Raw genomic sequence first — 18,280 nt, 5'->3', positions numbered from 1 at the left:
GCCAGGCCCCCGGCAATTCCTTTTTGTGGTACTGCTGGAGCATCAGCAGCGCTGCCTCTGCAAACCCCATTTCTCACTTGCTGTCTGAGCACTCCTCACCTGCCCCTCTTGTCTGTTTTGTGCATTTCCCTGGAGAGTGTGAGGTTGCTCTCTGTTCATACATCTCTTAGCTCATGTTAACAGAAAAAACTGGTCAGACAATCTCTCTCCTGTGCCATAACTTGGCACAAAGCACTGAGTAAGAGAGCCCTGCTGCCAGTGGCAGGTATCTGGTGTTGCTTCGCTGATGCTGGCCGCGAGCTGTTGAGTTTCCTGCTGCTTTCACTCTGGTGCAGCACAGTGCTCCTCCAGAAATCCCCCTTTCATCCACCCTGCCTGAAGGCAGGCACGAGAGAGTTCTTGGGCTGTCTCTGGAGTCTGGTTCAGTGTGACCTGAGTGTGGTTTGGGAACAAGAGCTTCCTCTGATGCTGTAGCAGCAGTGTTCATCAAGCTCTGCAGAGAGATTTCCCCCTTCTGCAGAAATGATTTGTGTGTCCCTGTGGGCTTCTGATGAAAGCTTTGGTTTGCTGTCAGCTTGGCCTTTATTGTGCCTTTTACTCAGTAGTCAAGTTTTGATCATATTCTTGTGCTTTTTCTTCAATTTCTTCTAGCCTTCTGGCCCACTGCTTGATTTATTTTCCCTTCTCTGAACTGAAAGATGTGCTACTGCTGTGCTTAGCGTTTCATGTGGGTCAGGCAGCCGGCCCCTGCCCTATCCTGGTGCGTGCACTCATTCACCTGTAGCTGGAGCCAGGGCTGCACCTGCTGAAGCAGGTAAATGGCCCAGAGAGCAGAGCTGCTCTTAGAAGGTGCGTGGCCAGCTGCAGGGCAGTGCTGCAGCAGGAAGAGCAGCTGTGAGCCTGTACCCATGAGCCTAGACCTGTGATGCGTGGTGTTTGGGCTCACCCCTGAACTCCATGAAAAGACAGGGAGCCTCCTGTTCAGCATGGTTACTTTTCACTTCCACTTTTTTTTTTTTTTTTTTTTTTTTTTTTTTTTTTTTTGTGGGCTCTGGCTTTAAAATCGGGAAAAGGGGAGGCTCTGGGTGCCTGCATATTCCCAAGGACCAGCTGAGCGTGGCAAACAGAGCTTCAGTTCAGTGCCTTGATGCTCGTCTTTGACCCCCAAGGCTGGGAGCTGAGTGCTCCTCCTGCCCTGAGCAGTTGCAGCAAATGCAATGAAATTGATTCTCCTTTCCCTGCCTGGCTTGAACGTGCAGCTTTGGCCACCAGGAGGTAGGTGGGGCTCCCTTCCCCATGTCTGGATCACCCAGTTTGGGGCTGGATTTGGCGCTGGGCGAGGGAAGACGTGTTTAAACACAGGAGCAATGCTGCTGGCTGCATGTGGCCCAGCCCCGAACCAGAGGGCAACGGGTCTTGGCACAGAGCACGGGTGCGTGCTGTTGGCTTCTAGAGAGCTGCAGGAACTGACGATTTCTGCAAAGATGCTGAATTGTGGATGACATCGGGAGAAAGGGTCCCCCAGGGCTTTTGGGGTGATTTCTCCCACAGCAGGAGCTGTGGAGGGCCCAAGCAATGGGATATTTGGCCCTAAAGCCTCTCAGTTGCAGATGAGCTCCATCAGCCTACCAAGGCTCAAAGGGAGGATAAAAAAGGGTGAGGGAAGGATATGGCTGAAGGATAGGGCTATCCAGGAGGAAGGGGGCTTGTGGGGAGAAACACACTGAAATCGAGAGCGCTGCCTAAATAGCACAACCACCTGCTGCAGGCTGTGCTAGGAGGCTGTGGGAGCCCCCGGGGAGGCTGGGCAGCCTCTGCTCGGGTGGTCTGTCCTAGTTCAGAGGCGACTGCTGGCACTGTGCCTCTCCTGTCCTCGCTCCTGTCCTCGCACCACCTTGCACCAAGGTGGAAGATGCTGCCAGTTCATGGGGCTGTGCTGCTGCTCTGCAATGTGCTTGCCATCAGCCACCTGGGGAGGGGAAAAGGGCTGTTCCTCAGCAGGAGCCCTGCAGGACTCAAAAAAAGCCTTTGTCAAGCTCTGTCAGGGGGGTGGGTTTGGGAATGTCACCCCCAACCCCTGGGCTTTGTCCCTGCTGGTGGCAGATCCAGCCCCGCATGCCTGTGGGCTGTGCAGGATGGGGCAAGAGGCAGAGGGGTGGCGGTGCATGCGTCCCAGCTCCTGGGAGCATAAGGTTTCCCTGCCTCCTCTCCTAATTACAATTTAATTAGCACAATTAAATGCAGCAGGAGGGTTGAAACCCCTCCTCTTCTCTGTCTCCTCTGGGATGTGGCTCCTGCTGGGGACAGCCCTCAGGGGAGCCCCCGGAGCATCTGCCTCTGCCCTGGAGCAGTGTATGGGGGCTGTGGGTAGTTTTCTTGTCCCCCTTTATTGCCACCGTGGGTGGCAGCTCCTTGTCTTGCCCCTGTAGCCCTGGAAGCATGTCTGTGGTGCCCCAATCCTACAGCTCAACCCCACCAGAGCCCGCACAACCCCCTCAGGGCCGCAGTGTGTGCGGCATGGGGGGCGAGGCCCTGGGGCCTAGGGCCTGGCACCAAAGTGTAGGACTAGAGGGAAGGGCCTCGAGTTGCACCAGGGGAGGTTCAGGCTGGAAATGAGGAGACATTTAGGTTGGAAATGAGGCGACATTTCCCCCCCTCAGCCGCTCTCTCCTGCCACCAGAGGGCAGGCCCCGGCCGTGCTCCTTGTGGGGCCCGGGTCCCCACAGCCCCACAGCGGCCCTGGGCCAGCCGCAGCTGCCCTGTGGGGCACCCCAGCCCCATGGCAGCCCTGTCAGCATCGTCAGCCCCTGCTGGGGGTTTTCTGCCCACCATCTGGGGCTGGAGGCCTACAGGGATCTCTGAGAAGAGCTGTGTCCCCAGGCAGCCCCCTTCATTGCCACGGCACCCCACTGCCCACAGCCCCTCCTCGCCCACCCTGGCCTCCATTCTCATGGCATCTTGGCTGAAATTGCACTCCCCTGCCCATGTTGGTTGTGTTTTGGGAGCCCTGAAGGGATGCAGAGCCCTAAAATGGGGTCCCCCCCAGTACTAATCGGGACGGGGGTCTGAGCCCCTTCCCCAGCCCCACTGCCGGCACCAGGGCAACCACAGCCCCTGTGTCTCCTATCACAACGCGCACCAAGGAGTTAATATTTTTTAAAATACTTTATTTTTCTCTCAATACTGACATTACAAAAAAAAAAAATTACAAAAAAAAAAAAAAAAAAAAAAAAGAACCACTATAAAACATTCAGGTCTCATTGAAACTGAGAAAAACAAAGCAGCTTGCATCTGCGTGCTGACCTGTCTTCTCACTCCATCAGTGTCCACCAGGTTTCCGTACATCGAACTCCACAGGGAACGGCGGAGGGAAAAGGCGTCGTGCCCTAACCTGAATTCAAACTGGTCACAAAATTAAGCAGTGCTTTAATTTAATTTAAGAGGTCTCCTCTCCCCGTGCCCTGGCCATGGCACAGGCCGTCCTCCCGCCGTATATGATGCACTGTACAGCTATACACCCCATACCAGCTCAGAGGATGCTGTGCCATGAGCTGAACCCCCCAGGATCCCTATTTCAAGTCATTGATTTCTCTTTATAAAAAGGATGCCTGGGGGGGGAGGAGGGTGTTTTGGTTTTCTCGGTGCTGGTCGGGCTGGAGATGTGGAGCTGAGGCGGTGGAGGAGCCACACAGAGCCAGGTCGGCTGTGCCGCCTGTTCTGCAGGACCCCTCCTGGGAAAAACTGGCAAGAGGCAGAGTTGACCAAGAAAGGTAAGAAATATAAAAATTCTCCTGATGGAAATCCAAAGTTTTTAAAAAAATACAGCATTTAAAAACAAAACCACCAAGCAGATTGCCTCATGCTCCTTCCAGCTCCACCATAACACCCAGAATTACCTCCTGAATTAAACGTCCCTGTAGAAAAATATATACACGTGCCTTTCTCTTCCTAATAAAATCCCTAAGGTTGAACTCAAACGCTTGTCAAAACCACAGCTCTGCTGACGCTTGGCTCTGCTTTTGCACCCAGACTTGTGCTACACACATACTACGTTCTCACAGGCATGATGTTGGTATGGCTGAGCCGCGCCCCAAAAGTCGGGGTGAACCACTCCAGGAAACCCAAAACGGGCAGAGCAAACCCTTACGGAGTTTACCTAACAAGCTAAATATATGTATAAAAAAAAAGCAGCAATGCAAACTCAACACATCTGAACAAGAAAGCTCCCACCCTGGGCTCCCCTGTCCCCCCGGCCGGCAGCAGGTGCGTGGGACAGCGGGGGCAGGAGGCTGGAAGGGACCATCCCCAAGTGCTTTGAGCTCCGTCGATTGGCACAGGTGATGCTCGGTGGTGGTCTTGGCACAGGAGAGTGGACCGCAGTAGCACGAGGTACCGTGGTCCCCGGTTAGAAACGGTCCGGCTACAGTGGCCACCGCGCGCAGGAGCGGTCCCTTGGCCGTACGCGCTCAGGAGTTTCCTTGGCACCTCGGTATGGCCGGGACCCCGAACAGCAGCAAGTATCAAAGAGGGAAGGAGAAAACTAACACGGGGGGTGGATGTGAGATCCTGTGAAGTCCTATTTACACTGCGCTTAACCCCTATGAGCCCATCCTCTAGTCAGAGGGTTGGCTGGAAAAGCAGGTGACACAAAAACCACAAAGTGATGCACCTCCCCGGGCAAACAGCCCGTGCCGCTCGCTTGTGCAAGGCAGCAAAGCTGGACCTCTAGAAAAAGAAAAGAAAACAAAAGAAAAGGCTGGCAGCGAGGAGAGCTGCGAGGGCAGGAGCCTGCGCTCACCATTCCCCCGCTGCTGGAGTAGAAAACAGGCTGAGAGGGGAAGGGGTGGGAGGGATGGATGGGGACTTTTGGGGAAGGAAAGTGGGTTTTTTGCATTTGAAAGTGCTCTGGCACCTCTGCTCCGTGTGGGCCGGATGCTGTGGCACGTGCGTTTGGAGTATTGCTGCTTGGAGAAGAGTCCCCGGGGCTCTAGGAGCACGGGAGGTGCTGCTTGAGGATCTGTCTCGTCTGGGGAGCTATTCTGTCTGGGAAGCGGATTTTGAACTCCACGATCAAGTCTCCTCGCTGGTTGGGGGCCTTGGGGAAGGGCAGCCCTTCCCCGCGCAGTCTCTTCACTGTGCCCGGCTTGATGATGTCGTTGCAGGGCAGCGGGATCACCCTCCCGTCGATGGTGGGAATGTTCACGGTGCAGCCGCACAGGGCCTGTGGGGAGAAGCAGGGAGACGCCGTCAGCCGGGCTGCCAGCCCCATGGCACCCAGGGGTGCACCCAAAGAGACCCCAGCCCCGCTCCCCGTCCCCAGCACTGTGGGACAGAAGCCCCACGGGTGGCAGGATCCCCGCTCCCCATCCCCTGCTCCTCCCAGCGAGCGCCCCGCGGCTCGCAGCAACAGGGCAGCCCAAATTTAGCCCTTTCGCTACCCAATCTGGGAGCCCAGCAGGGTGAGGGGAGGGGGGGGGGGGACAGCCGAAAGCCCAGCTGAGCTCATCGGATGCCTCTGCGGTTCATCAGCTGTCACCCTTCGGAGCCCGGGGGTTATCTATAGCACAGCCTGTGCCCCCCGCCCCGGCCAAAGCCTCCCGAAGGTTACGCCGGCACGGGGCACGGCACCGCGCTTTCCTGGAAGCTGGGGGCCCCGCGGGGCTGCTCCCCGCTGCCAGCCCCTGCTCAGGCAAAGGGTTGGGTTACTGCACTGCGCCACTGCCCTGCAGCTATTTTTATACCTTGGTGGCCCAAGAAGGAAGAAGCAAGAACGAGACGGTTCCCCGAAACTGCAGGCTTGGGGAGAGTGGCTCCGGCGTGCCCTGCATCCCTGCTGCAGGGACCTCCATGTGGCCGCGTCCCCCCCTTGCAAAGCAGCCACGTCCCCTCACTGCAAAGCCAGGAGCTGATTTTCCAGGCTGCCCTCTTCATCCCCATCCCCATCCCCATCCCCATCTCCATCCTGGGGCCGGGCGCTGCCTCCTGCAGAAGCCGGCAGCAGCCGCAAGCCGCCCTGCGTTAGCGAGCCACGTGACGCGGGAATGCAGCAAGAAAATCCTGGTGTCCTTAAATAACTCAGACAGCTCTGCCGTACACGTGGGCAGCAGCGTCTCCGGGCTTTCAGCAAGGAGAGAGGCTGCTGCTGACGGAGGACTGCGGAGCGATACTTCTGGAAGGGGAGGATTTGATGGGGTTGGTCCTGTCCTGCATGCAAAGCACTTGTCTCCTCGGGATGGGGTACGGGGGTCCCGGTGCCCTCCTGTCCCCAAAAGACACCCTGCAAGGGGAGTGGGGGAGGATGTTGTGCAGCCTCCTCGCCAGGAAAAGCAACAGGGCCAAAGAAAAAGGGAGCAGCAGCAGTCGCAGCCCTTCTTCCCCGCTGACCCCTGGCTTGAGGCTGAAGGCCGCTGCTTCTGCTGCGGTGCCAGGGCTTTGCACCAAAGCCAGCGCAGAGCCACCCCTGCTGGGCTTGGCTCTAGGGCTCAGGTGAGCTGAGAAGAGGAAAGATGGAGCCTGCTGCCTCCTTGCACAGCCCATCTGTGCTGGGTCTCCTCCCAGACGAGATTTTTTAGGCTTCAGGAGGAGGTTTATCGCTGGCTCTGTGCGAGCAGGGGGTGCACAGTCGCAGCTCTGACGGGTTCGAGGGAAGGGAAGGCTGAAGGGAAGGGATCACCCCAGGGATGCTGGAGCCCTTCTGCTGGCTGGTGCCCACCAGCATGCGACACGGTGGGCTGCATGGGTCCACATTTGCCAGGCAAACATCTCTGGCCATGCAATGGGAAGCAGAAAGGGAAGAGGCACAGTGGCTAGACCTCAGGTTTCCAGCCGACAGGACCAGCCAACCGCCCTTTTGCCTGCAGCAGAAAAGCCAAGAGAAAACTGATGTGCTGCCTTAGCTCTGGAGGAGGTTTTGCTGCGACCCAGTGGACCTGGGGAGTGCAGGGGGTGACCACTCACACGCTGTCCCCTGCTCCGTCCTCACCACAACGTGGCCAGAGGGAAGCCAGGCGACTACTTCAGCTTCCAGAACGAGCTTCTGAGACCAAAGTAGGGCAGCAGAAGCGTGGCTGGGACGCTTGCACCCAGCCCAAGGGACAGGAACACCAAGCAGAGAGCTCCCACCAGACTCGTGGCGTGGGCGCTGCTGCTCAGCGCCGTGCTTGCCCTGCAGAAGCAGAGGGACGCGAGCAGAGGCAGGCGGTGAGCGCGCAGACAGGATCTCAGTGTCTCCTTCCCGGAGCCAAGACGCAGGAATTAGAGGCGATCGCTCCTTTGCCGTATGTTCCTGTTTTCGATCCTTCTCGCCCAGCTTGGTTGGCATTTGAGAAGCTGGGAGCTGAAGCAACACCAGTGCCCGCGAGCGAGCGCAGCCCCGGAGCTGCCCTGCATCCTGCGGAGAGGCTCGGTTTATCCCCGGGTAGGAAACCAGCGTGGGTTTGATGGCTGAGCCGCAAGCACCGAGCTTTATCTGGGTCAGCGGCGGGTCCCGTTCTGCGGGCAGCACCGGGGGGGCCGTCGGATGCTGCCGCCTGGGTGCTTCGAGGAAGGTGACGCCAGGTGAAGGATGCCGCGAGGCGCCGCTTCCATCTCGGTGAAACCCGCGGGTGCTGCCTAAGCTCTGCCTTCCAGGAGCGCAGCTGCCGTAGCAGTGTCACTCCGCCCTCCCTCGGCCTCCCACTGTGGTGTGCGCCTGTAATTTTAGGCACGGACACGTCCCTGCAGCCCACGAGTCTCTTGGGGAAGCCCTCTCGCACCTCCTGCGGCGGCAGCAGCTGTCCCAGATGAGGGATGCGGGATGAGGACGCGAGCACCAGAGGTGCTGGGACGTGGGGATGGGAAGTGGCAGCCCGGCCACCACGGTGGCATCGCCCATCACCACCAGAGACGATATGGGTAAAGGTTTGTGGGTGCTGGGTGCTACTGGTTCCTACGGAAGAGCAGGTTCAGGTTCAAGAAGGGGCCATAAGGATGCTGAGTTTCCAAGCCCTCCTGTCACCCCATCCTACTCCAGTGCCCCAAATGCAGGGCCACGGCTGGGAGCCCTGCTCCCCTTGGCTGTAAGATGCTGGCCAGGGGTCTCCAGCATGACCAGGAGTGGGATCACAGCTCCACGGGCCTGCTGGCACCCCGCTGTGCAGCTAAAGAGACCAAGGCTCAAGCTAAAACAGGCAGACTCGCAAGGATGAACAGTGCAAGGAAAGCACTCGAGGCTACGGCTGTAGGCTTAGGTGATGAAGAGGTTGTGCTGTGATTCACTCCGCCACGCACCGAGATGGTGGCATATGGTGTCGGGGAGCTCCTGGCATCTGCTCCTGCTTCGGAGCACTTCAGCTACTTCTTCTCATGTCAGATAAAAGCAGCAAAGCGCTGCTCGCCCTGCCCTGGCAAGCGGGAGGCTGGGGCTGGCAGCCAGGCCAGCAGCTCTCCGAGCATCCCCAGCACGTTCGGTCTGCGGTGAGGGAGCGCAGAGAACAGGCAGCCCGGCTCAAAGAGCAGAGGAATTTGCCTGGACCAGCAGTTTCCACCGGTCTCTCTTCGTGACTGCCGTGACGTGAAGCAAATGCCCTGTTTACAGGCAGCTGGATGGAGATCACAGGGGCAGGAGGCAGCCAGCACCTCCCCTGGCACAGCACCACTGCACGGGGCCGGGCGCGCTGCTCTGCTTGCTGCTCACAGGGCAGCTTCGCACGTGGCGAGCATCAACCTGGACCAACGTGGGCCAGACATCAGGACAGGCATCCCGGGGGGTAATTTTAACAGATACGGGAATGCACAGAAGGAAACATCTGAGATATGGCATGCAGGACTCCATAAATAATGCAGTCTCTCCCAAGTATTTCTGGAGGGGCCAGCAGGGCCAGCCACCGCAGGAATAAACCTCCATACTCGAATCCCCTCTGCAACACAAAAGGAAATTCAACTCCCAAGCCCACAGGTTAATTTGAGATGACTTTGTTTCGGGAGCGCCCAGCTCTGCCTGCCCCACAGGGTTGCCCTTGCCCCCACTGTAGCTGGTCACAGCCCCAGCAGGGATGCGGAGCTGTTGCAAAGCTCTTCTGACTTGCTGGCACACTCAGGAGCTCACGTTTCCCTACCTCAGGTCTGGCCCATTGAGCTTATTTCTATTAAATGTATTTGAGAACATAAATCTGTCTTCAAAAAAGAAAAAAAAAAAAATCAGCTCATTAAGAAGACAGACAGCGTCTACAGTCTGAAAGGAACAGCAAATGGCAGCTGCCAAAAACGTCAATGTTAAATGCAGCTGCCAGCTGGGATTTATTAAAAGGTAGTTAGGCAGCAGCAGCAGCAGCAAACGGCACATCTTGTTCTAGGGTAAGCTCCCCTTCCTCTCCCACCTTCACACAGTTTGCTGCTCTGGTGTCTCACTGTGACCTCCAGGACTGACAGCCTGGATGCTCTGAGTTTTGCTCACAGCCTTTTTTTTGAGATTTCGCCCTTTGTCCAGGGAAGCCAGAAGCAAAGAAAGCAGCTGTTCGGGGCTAAAGCAGCGCTCAGCAAGGTCAAGGTGTTGCTTTTCCCTGTGTGACCCTGCTCTCATGTGGGGTGGTGCCTGGCACCATCCAGGACACAAACATGAGCAAGCAGGGACCAGACTGGTGTCAGCAAACTTGGGGTTTCCCTTGATGCTACAGAGCACCTGGGCTTTCCTCCACATGTGAATACCCTACGCTAAAATAGAAGGGCAAGACATATGGGGAAGGGAGAAAATGGGTAAATACCACCTGTATTTGCTCAGGCAGCCCGGCACGCTCAGTCAGGACTGCAGTACCCGCGTCCTACCTGCAGCATGGAGGCTGAGCGGCTCTCCAAAACTTGAGCACGAGCTGGTCTCCTCTCTGCAGAGGACTTTGCTCGTGTCTCTCACACCCTACCTGGTCCTTCCTCTTCGGCACAGGACGAGGACCGGGTCCTGTCCTGGCCACAACCCCGTGCCACCTCTCACCCAGGGCATTTCCACTGACACCCACCTCTTTAAGACTGATGTTTGCGGTGTAGACCACGTTCGTCCCGTCCCTCTTGAAGTGCGAGTGAGGCTTGTCCTTGAGGATGAAGACGATGTCAGCAGGGATGTTGTCCGGCGTGGCGTCCCCTTCTTTGGGGAACGTGATTTTGGTTCCCTCCTTCCAGCCCCGTTTGATGACAATGTTCAGGATCTTATCCTCAGTCCGCATGGTCCGGCCATCGGCGTTGAGCCTTCTGCGGGTGATCTTCATCCTCTTGGTGGAGCCGTGGTAGATCTCTTCCAGGGACACCTTCAGCTCGTGGATGACGGGTGGGTCTTGGACCTTCCTCCGCGTGTGCAGGGACTCCTGGTGCCGCCGGTGAACCCCGTTAATGCCGTTGAAGCCAAACCGGCCGAAGGCACTGAAAGGATCGTCGTCGTCATCGATATCCATGTCTTCCTGGTCAAAGCCATTGAACACCCGGGAGCGGCTGCTAGCGAAGAAGATATCGAAGGGGTTGGAGCCTCCGAAGAAAGACGCGAAGGTGGCGTGGGGGTCTCCGTGGAAGGTGTAGTGGAAAGTGTTCCCTGAGCCACCTGAAGAGCCACCTCCAGTCTTGAGACCTGGAAGAGAAGGGGGAAGGTGAGACGTTAGCACTCCCTGCCAGAAGAAAGCTGCTGGCTCTCCAAGCTGTGTGTGCAGCCACGGTCAACACATTGGCTCCACGGCACCCAGTTGTGCTGCACAAAACGCGTTTTGGGTGAGTTACCTGTTACCCAAGGAGAACTGCGCTGCCAGCCGCAGCCCGGGAGCATTGTGCCCAGCACGTTAGAAAATGCTTTCGACTCAGTGAGCAACTGTGCAGCCATCAGGAATTTTGCTGGCAGAGCACAGGGAGGTCAGCAGACCTCCCAGCCACCCCCCAGCACACGGGGAAGCAGCTCGCTGCGCGTTTGGCCAAAGGGGTTGACCCGAGGGCCAGCCTCCACCACGGGGGTGGGAATCCTCCTGCTGTGGCTCTAGCAGCCCAATTCACAAACCGACAGAAAAGTTTGAGGCTTGCACCTTCCAGCAGCCATTCCCAGGCAGAACTGCCCTGGAGATACAGGGGGGTCAAACAGAGTAGACAAATCCGTGGGTCTGTTCTGATGCTCTCAGCCTCCTCGTGTAGTTGGTGGCTCTTGTCCCTTGGCCCCTGCCCTGATACACGAACATCTGTGCCCTTGCAGAGCCCATACCACGCATGGGGACCGAGCTGTAGGGCAGCAGAAGCAAACCCCATGAGCCCACCCCAGTGCATGCGACCCCAAAGATCCTCAAAACACTGACTCTCCACCCCTGGGCCATGTATTCCAAAAAAAAAACCAAGCGCTTTCTGGATAATAAAAGGTTTTCCATTGCGGGAGTGCTGGACTGGTGTGGAAGTCACTGCTTGGGGTGGGCTCATGGGGTTTGCCCCTCTACCATGAAGCCTTTCCACGTCTTTCATCTCATTTCGCAGTGCCCCGACTTTCTGCACGGGCTCTCTGGGCACTGCTGCTGTGTCCGCCTGCTCACACAGCTGGAATTACAGAGAAACCCAGGCAGGGGAATGCGGCTTCCCCTGGCGCCAGGGATGGGGCACGGTCTGCACAGGAGGATGGGTCACAAAAGGAAGAGGCCAGGTGCATGATTATGGGCCAGCAGGGTAAAATCTACTTACTGGGGAGCTCCAGGATAACTCGGGAGTGGCTGCAAGTCACAAAGAAATCCAGGCCCTGCCCTTGCTGGGGGGCCAAAAGCCCCAAGACTCCCAAAATCATGGAGTGGGAGGGGAGAGCACCGAGGCTGAGGCAACCAGCACAGCTCACCAAAAGCATCAAAGCATTGTGCTTGAGCCCAATGGAGCAAGCGCTGCCATTTCTCCAGACAACCCCATGTCCCTCAAGAAGGATTGACCCTGCTGTTTTTCCTCTTTGGGGTAATTCAACCCAAACTCTGCCCCTGTCTGTGGCCCCAGGACCAGGCCCACTTCAAGCCCAGCCTCCCCGTCCCGCTGCAAGGAAGGGGGCTGCTCCTCTGCAGTTATTTTTCCCTTCCTGCTTTAACTCGCTCTTATTTTAGCTGCCGTCACCCCTGGAGAGCCCCCGAACCCAGCAGGCTGCAGCCAGGAGGTTTCACCTTTACGCAGTTGCCTTAATCCCATGACGCCAGCCAGAGGCCAGCGCAGAGGCAGGGTCCGGTTTCGGCAGTGCCTCCAAGGAAATGCTGGTTTTCTCGCTTGAGATAGCCGCTTCTAATTTTAAACGGCAGCAAATCACCGCGGCTCGGGGCGTCCCTCGTGGCCGTGACAGAAATAACGGGTTAAGCAACTCCTACAGGCAGAGCGTGTGCTGCCAGGCACTGATTTCCCAAAGCTTTGCCCAGCTCGGTAGTTTCGCTCAGATAAACCATGAGGGAGTTCCCCCAGGTCTGTCTGAGCTTTCACACCCAGCAGCCTGGCTGCTGACAGCACTTGGCACCCCTGGCCACGTCTTCCAGGAGCTCCTTCATGTTTTTCCTATAAGTTTCTGATATTCCTTGTTCCCCAGCATCTTTCAGGAGCGAGTGTAATTTCACCAGGCAGGGGCAAGACTCTGTACCCTGAGACCTGTTCACCTCTGAATAGCAGAGAGCCCTCCCCGTGCCTTCCAGGAGCAGGATGGAGCTGATAAAGGGATCTCCAACCACTGTGTACTCCTGCCGGTGTCCCCAAAGAGGATGGACCCGCTTGCTGGGCACACAGGAGGGGCTGCATCCTCCTCCGAGCAGCCTGTCCATGGCAGACCTGCTGCTCTTTTAAGCACCCAAGTCCCTGGCTGATTAATGCAGATGCTATTCAGTGCTCTCCTCACCCTCAGCAAATGGGGTTGCAGTCTTCCATATTCGACTAATAAGGCTGTGTGTGGCGGAGCTGCTCTCCTCCTCCATGCCAACCGGCGGACAACAGCAGCCACTTAGTTTCAAAACAAAAACCTATTACTTAAATTGGGAAAAGCTTTGATTCATGTAGGTCAGCCTGTACCGGGGAGAAAAGTGGGACTAGCGCTTCCAACCCAGCACGCTGCTGGGGATCCTGCGGGGGGGACATCCAGGAAAAAGGGACATTACCGGGCTGGGAAATTTAGGCCGAGTGCAGGGCTGCTAAAGCGTGACCGCAGCGCGCGGGCACGGCCCAGGAGGCGAGCTCCTTTTCAGTCCCATCAGCTCAGCGCTCGCCCTTTGGAGGCAGCTCTGCGGAGCTCTCAAGTGCCATCTCCCCAGCTGGGAAGAGAAGCAAAAGCGGCTCTGCTGCAGCACAGAAATGGGTCGGGACATTATTTCTGGCAGCGAGGCGGAGCAGGGTCGGTGGAGTGTTTGCTCTCCCCGCTTCTGCTCCCAGTAACCTTGATTCGGAGGCAGGCGTGAGCCCTGGGGGTGCAAAAACACCCCCGAGCCCCACATGAACCTCCTTGGACCCACACAGACAGCCACCAGGATGCCTCCACGCCCCGGCCAGCCCTGCCTTGGAGCAGGAGCACAGGTCCCCTTACCTTCCTCCCCGTACTGGTCATACACGGCTCGCTTCTTGGGGTCGCTCAGGACGTCGTAAGCCTCTGCGATCTCCTTGAACTTCTCCTCGGCGTTGGGGTCTTTATTCTTATCGGGGTGGTACTTCAGGGCCATTTTCCGGTAGGCTTTCTTGATCTCGTCCTCGTTGGCTCCGGACTGGATGCCCAAAATCTTGTAGTAGTCCTTCCCCATGACGGCGACGCTGCCTGGTGCCGAGTACTTATTCCTGAAAGCAGAGAGACAGCTGGCTGCAAGGCGAGCGCGGCGCTCGGGCGGACGGAGACGGGAGCGGCACACACTTATCGCCGAGCCGCCTCTCCCCGCATCGCACCGGCCAGCAGCACCACAGCCGCCTCAAGTCCACTTTTTTTTCCCCCCGAGGGGCCCGAAACGAGCGCGGGGACACGGAGCAGTGGCACGGGGACGCGCTAGCGCGGCAGGACCCGCATGTCCCTGGGCGCTGCCTTTGCCTCGCCGAGCTCCGGGGTGCCGAGAGTCATCCTGGACGGGGAGCACCGAGGCGTTGCGCTGGGTTATTATAGGGGCAAGGCCGACCTCGGAGGCGTGACAGTCTAAATTCGGCCGCCCCCGTCCCCCCTCCTCTCCCCAGCCTCCTGCTGGCAGCCTCCCGGGGCTTCGCCAGCCCAGGGCAAGGAGAGGAGCGGCCGGAGGGGCTGGGGGGGCGGCGGCGCAGACGGGGAGCCAGCAGGGACTGCGCCGCCGCGCTCACCTCAAAGGAACTTCAAACATTTTGTTCCTGAAAGCAATTGGCATTCAGCTGGAGATAAGTGCTTCCAGCATGTCAGAGCTGTAATTTGTATTTAGCAGAGAGAGAATGAAGCCGTTAGACAGAAACATCTTGTGATGGTGGGAGGTTTTTCTTTCTTTCTCTCTCTTTTTTTTTTTTTTTTTTAAAAAAAAAAAACGCTTTCTAGCCTGACTTGCACTCCCTTTGAGTCTTCAGCTAAATGTTGCAGTAAGCCAGAAATATTAAGAGGTGGTAAAATGTCATCGCAGCCTGACACGACGCAGTGAGGTCAGCACAGGCAAGCGGCTCCCTGCATTCACTTTCTCCATCATGTGGGAGGCTTAGGACAGAGCCATGCCTATACTAAGGCATTGAAAACCCAGTGGCCGAAACCCAAAGGGAAAGGGTGGGCAATTAATTCACTCCACAGGCATGCTGCTGGAGCAGCAAACCCAGCGAGGAGTCATGGAAATTCGGAGAGCAGCTCGAGGAGGCACGAGACCAACTGCTCGGGGCAAAAGACGAGCGAGGCTTACGCTCCTCGAAGCACGTTTCCCATTGCTCCTCACCCTTGGGTTTTCTCACTCTCAGCTCCTGTCCCTGCCAAGACCCACCTGGCCGAGCACAGCTTGGTGCTTGCTCCTTGCCGTGCTCTTCTCCAGACCTTGCCCCCAGCTGACCCTCCGACCTTCAGCGCAATCTTTGTGCTCACGTCCTACTCCCCTCTCCAGCCCTGTCCCTGTTTTTTTTTTTTTTTTTAATTATTTTTTTTTTCTCCTGGGCTTGGCCCAGACCCATCCTTGCTCCATAAAACCCTGAACTGCCCTGGACAGACCGACCTGGGCAGCTCCAGCCCTTTGAGCCCCTCCAGCAGATGGGTTTCTGCATCACACCCTGCCCTTCACAAACCAGGTGCTCCCCCTCTCCGTGCCCTGTCCATAACCAGATGCTCCCGGTGGAGGTCTTGGAGGGACCCCTTGCCCCCAGCCACTGGCTTTGCCCTTTATTCCCCATCCCCTGAGCCATTCACTGGGAGATCTGGAGGAAGGGGCCAGACACCAGGCGCTGCCCAAACCATCTCCCCCCACGGGCGTCAGGGGCAGAAGCGAGAGGCAGCGCCGCGGCGCTATTGTTAGAGGCACAGGAAGGCCTCTGGGGGCGTGAAGAGCATCCTACAGCATCTCCAGCTCCCGGCTTCTAAATGCCAGCACGTTTCCCTACCAGCACAGCCTCCGGCAGGAGCCCTCCAGCTTTCTGTGCAAAGAGCAGCCGTCTCCGCAGAGCCCACACAGCCATTACGAGGTGCTCTACCCCGTGCCCACCACCGTCTGCGTCTGCTCCGATGGCTCCCAGCCCGTGACAGGGGGAGGGGGGGGGATGCAGCAGGTCCCCCAGCCGGCATTTCGGAGGTGGCCTGAAGTGTCTCTTTTTTTTTTTTTTTTTTTTTTTTTTTCTCACCATGCTGTAAAAATAAGCCACGAACCACAGCCTCCCACGGGAAGGCGAGGCGAGGGAACCAGCAGCGCGGCCAAGGTCAGCGGTGCTGTGAGTGCTGACAGGTGGCAACCTGCTGGGCACCGCGGCACGGGCAGCACAGGACCTGGCCTCCCGATGGACAACAGACCCTTTTCTGCACGATCCCAGGGCAAAAAAAAAAACCTTCCTCCAGCAAGGTCAAACAAGGCAGCGCTGAATTCAACCCCTTGTCGCACCCCGACCACGCAGACCAAAGCACGGAGGTCGCAAAGCACGGATCTCACCCCAAAATGGTTCCCACCAACCCCCCCCCCCAAAAAAAAAAAACCCTGCTGCAATTGCTATAAAAGTCCCCAAATCGTCACCCCCCCCACACACACCCCACACCCACCCAAGGTCTTTACCCTCGAGAGGTCTTTGTGGGAGGGGGGTGCGGGGGATGCCTGCGGGGGATGCTCGCGCCGCGTCCCGTCCCGTCCCGGGACCCGAAATCCGACGGTCCCACGTCTCCTGGCGCCGCCGTCCCCACGCCCCACGTTCGGGTGACCCCTGGGGTGAAGCCACGCTCCGGAGGCGCCGCTCACATGTGCGGTGGTAAAACACGACTCGGTCCCCGCGCAGCCTCCCTCCCACCTCCCCGCGATCAGCTGCGCCTCGCCACGGCTCCTCTCTCTCTTCTCCCCCTCCAGCCGCTCAATCATCCGGCTCTGCCTTCCCATTTAACCCTCTCGGGAGCGGGGGAGAGGAGCTGCTGAGCAGGGGGGGGCTTCGAGGTGGGTAAGGCACCTGCATTTCTTCCCCCGAATGCCTTAGGGAGAAAGGGGCTGCACTGGGAAAACAAAACGCAGGCACCGGCACCTCGCGGCTGCGCTGCCGAGCGCCCGGTTCTCCCCTTAAGAAATAATAATTAAATAATTTTAAATTAAAAAAAAAAAAAGAAAAGAAACCTTTGTTCCAGCCCTGCACATGACATCAGACCATGCAACCTCTGGATCGGCGAGCCGGCTGAATAGCAATCCCTTGACATAATCCCTCTGCTCCGCTCTGCTCCGCTCCGCGGTGGGGGAGCGAGCCCCCGGCACGGCACGGCACGGCGAGGAGCTGGGAACCGCGGGGCGCTCATGGTCCCCCCGGCCACCAGCACATGGGACACGGGGAGAGGGCCACTTACCGAAACTTTACAAAGACATTCAGAGTCCAGGCGGTCACCTTCCAAGGCTCTGCCTTGATTTTAAACATCGCGCCGGCTCCTCAGCCCGGCGGGGATGGGGAAAGCGGCTCCGACCTCAGACCCCCCGGATGAGGGGAATTGGGGACAGGGGTGCCAGCCAGCCGCCTTTTGGGGGCTTTGCTGCAGCAGGAGCCCCTCCACGAGGTCGCTTGGCAGGCAGCGATTTCCCTCTCGGGGGTTTTCTCACCGCTTTCCTGAGCTGAGAGGTGCCGGGTGGGCGCGCGGAGCGGCGCGGTGCGCTCCCGAATTAAAGGATTTCTGTCTGTCTGCCGCCAGCTCGGGCACCCTCCCCGCTCCCCAGCACGGGGTGCCCACCCTCAGCCCCCCAAATACCTGAACACCCCCGGCGCAGCTGCCCCCCAAGCCCCGCAGAAGCGGCGGTGACGGGCAGCCCGGTGTCCCCGGCAATGAATCGCTCGCTCCCGGCGCCGGTCACGGCGGGGCCACGCGGAGAAGGAGAAAAGTAGGGCAGCGCCGATGCACCACGAGGCGGAAAAAAGTAACGGGGAGCGCTTCGCACCAGCCCCACGGGGGTCTCCCCGTGCGTGTCCCCCCCATCCCTTTTCCCCGGGTGCCGACACCGCTCCCCGTGCCGGGGCAGGAGGCATCCAGCAGCCCCGGTGCTCCCGGTGGCACAAAACCTCCTGGAATAAAGTCACCTTCATGCCTCTTGCCGTGGGGGGGGCACGCCGAGGGACCTCACCCCCCGAAAGCGTCCCCGAGCCCGAGGGAGAAACTTGGTGGCCGCGCACCGAAGGACCTCGGGGTGTCGGAGGGACACGGGGTGGGACGGTGCTGTAGGGTCAGCGAGCCTGTAGGGCTTGCGGTGCCCGGGGGGGTGCCGTTACCTCTCGGCGCGGCTCCAGAAGAGCAGGATGGCCGGCATGGCGGTGCCGGTGCCGGTGCCGGGGAGCGGGCGAAGCCCCGAGCGGTGCTGGAGGGGAGCGCGGCGCGTCGGGGCAAGGCAGTGCCACCCGTGCCGGCTGGCAGGCGCAGGGAAGCAGCCCGCGATGTCATGAGTACACGCAATGAATCATCCCCATCCCCGGGCCCCCACGCGCGCACCGCCCGCCTCCCCCTTCCCCACCGCCTGCCCTCCCCCTTCCCCACAGCACCCAACCCCTCCCCACTCGGGTGCCGGCACCTGCGTGGGGTTGGGGTTCGCCCCCGAGCCCCCCCCCTCCTGCTGCTGAGCCCCCGCAGGGACCCCATAGGCAAGTGGGGAGGGGGTTAGGATCCCGGACGCCCCCACCCCAAAGGGGTAGGGGCCCCCACTTTTGGCCCCATTGG

The 18,280-nt window shown here is 58.7% G+C and overlaps 1 protein-coding gene across 3 annotated transcripts; it reads right to left on the bottom strand.

The window, feature by feature from the left end:
• Window positions 1–3,190: 3,190 nt before the first annotated feature.
• DNAJB5 (DnaJ heat shock protein family (Hsp40) member B5) lies at window positions 3,191–17,961 on the bottom strand. Of its 3 annotated transcripts, none has more exons than XM_084304829.1 (4): window positions 17,839–17,961; window positions 13,517–13,761; window positions 9,990–10,588; window positions 3,191–5,221 (listed from the first exon to the last, which is right to left on the bottom strand). In XM_084304829.1, the coding sequence occupies exons 1-4, from the start codon at window positions 17,874–17,876 to the stop codon at window positions 4,988–4,990; spliced, it is 1,116 nt and encodes a 371-aa protein (XP_084160955.1). In that variant the 5' UTR covers window positions 17,877–17,961; the 3' UTR covers window positions 3,191–4,987. The 3 variants fall into 3 exon arrangements, with proteins under 3 accessions (XP_084160955.1, XP_084160957.1, XP_084160956.1); XM_084304831.1 differs by lacking the exon at window positions 17,839–17,961 and adding an exon at window positions 13,867–13,975; XM_084304830.1 differs by lacking the exon at window positions 17,839–17,961 and adding an exon at window positions 13,835–13,964.
• Window positions 17,962–18,280: the final 319 nt, after the last annotated feature.

Source organism: Netta rufina, assembly GCF_964035555.1.
Source record: "Netta rufina genome assembly, chromosome: Z".
In the NCBI taxonomy this organism is placed as follows: Eukaryota; Metazoa; Chordata; class Aves; order Anseriformes; family Anatidae; genus Netta; species Netta rufina.
This window is presented reverse-complemented; position numbering and strand designations above follow the sequence as displayed.

Coding starts and splice junctions, on each gene's coding strand:
- DNAJB5 (XM_084304829.1), bottom strand. CDS start 17,876: ATGCCGGCCATCCTGCTCTTCTGGAGCCGCGCCGAGAG. Junction 13,762..17,838: donor TTCTGGAGCCGCGCCGAGAG/GTAACGGCACCC, acceptor CTCTGCTTTCAG/GAATAAGTACTCGGCACCAG. Junction 5,222..9,989: donor CAAACATCAGTCTTAAAGAG/GTGGGTGTCAGT, acceptor TTCTCCCCACAG/GCCCTGTGCGGCTGCACCGT.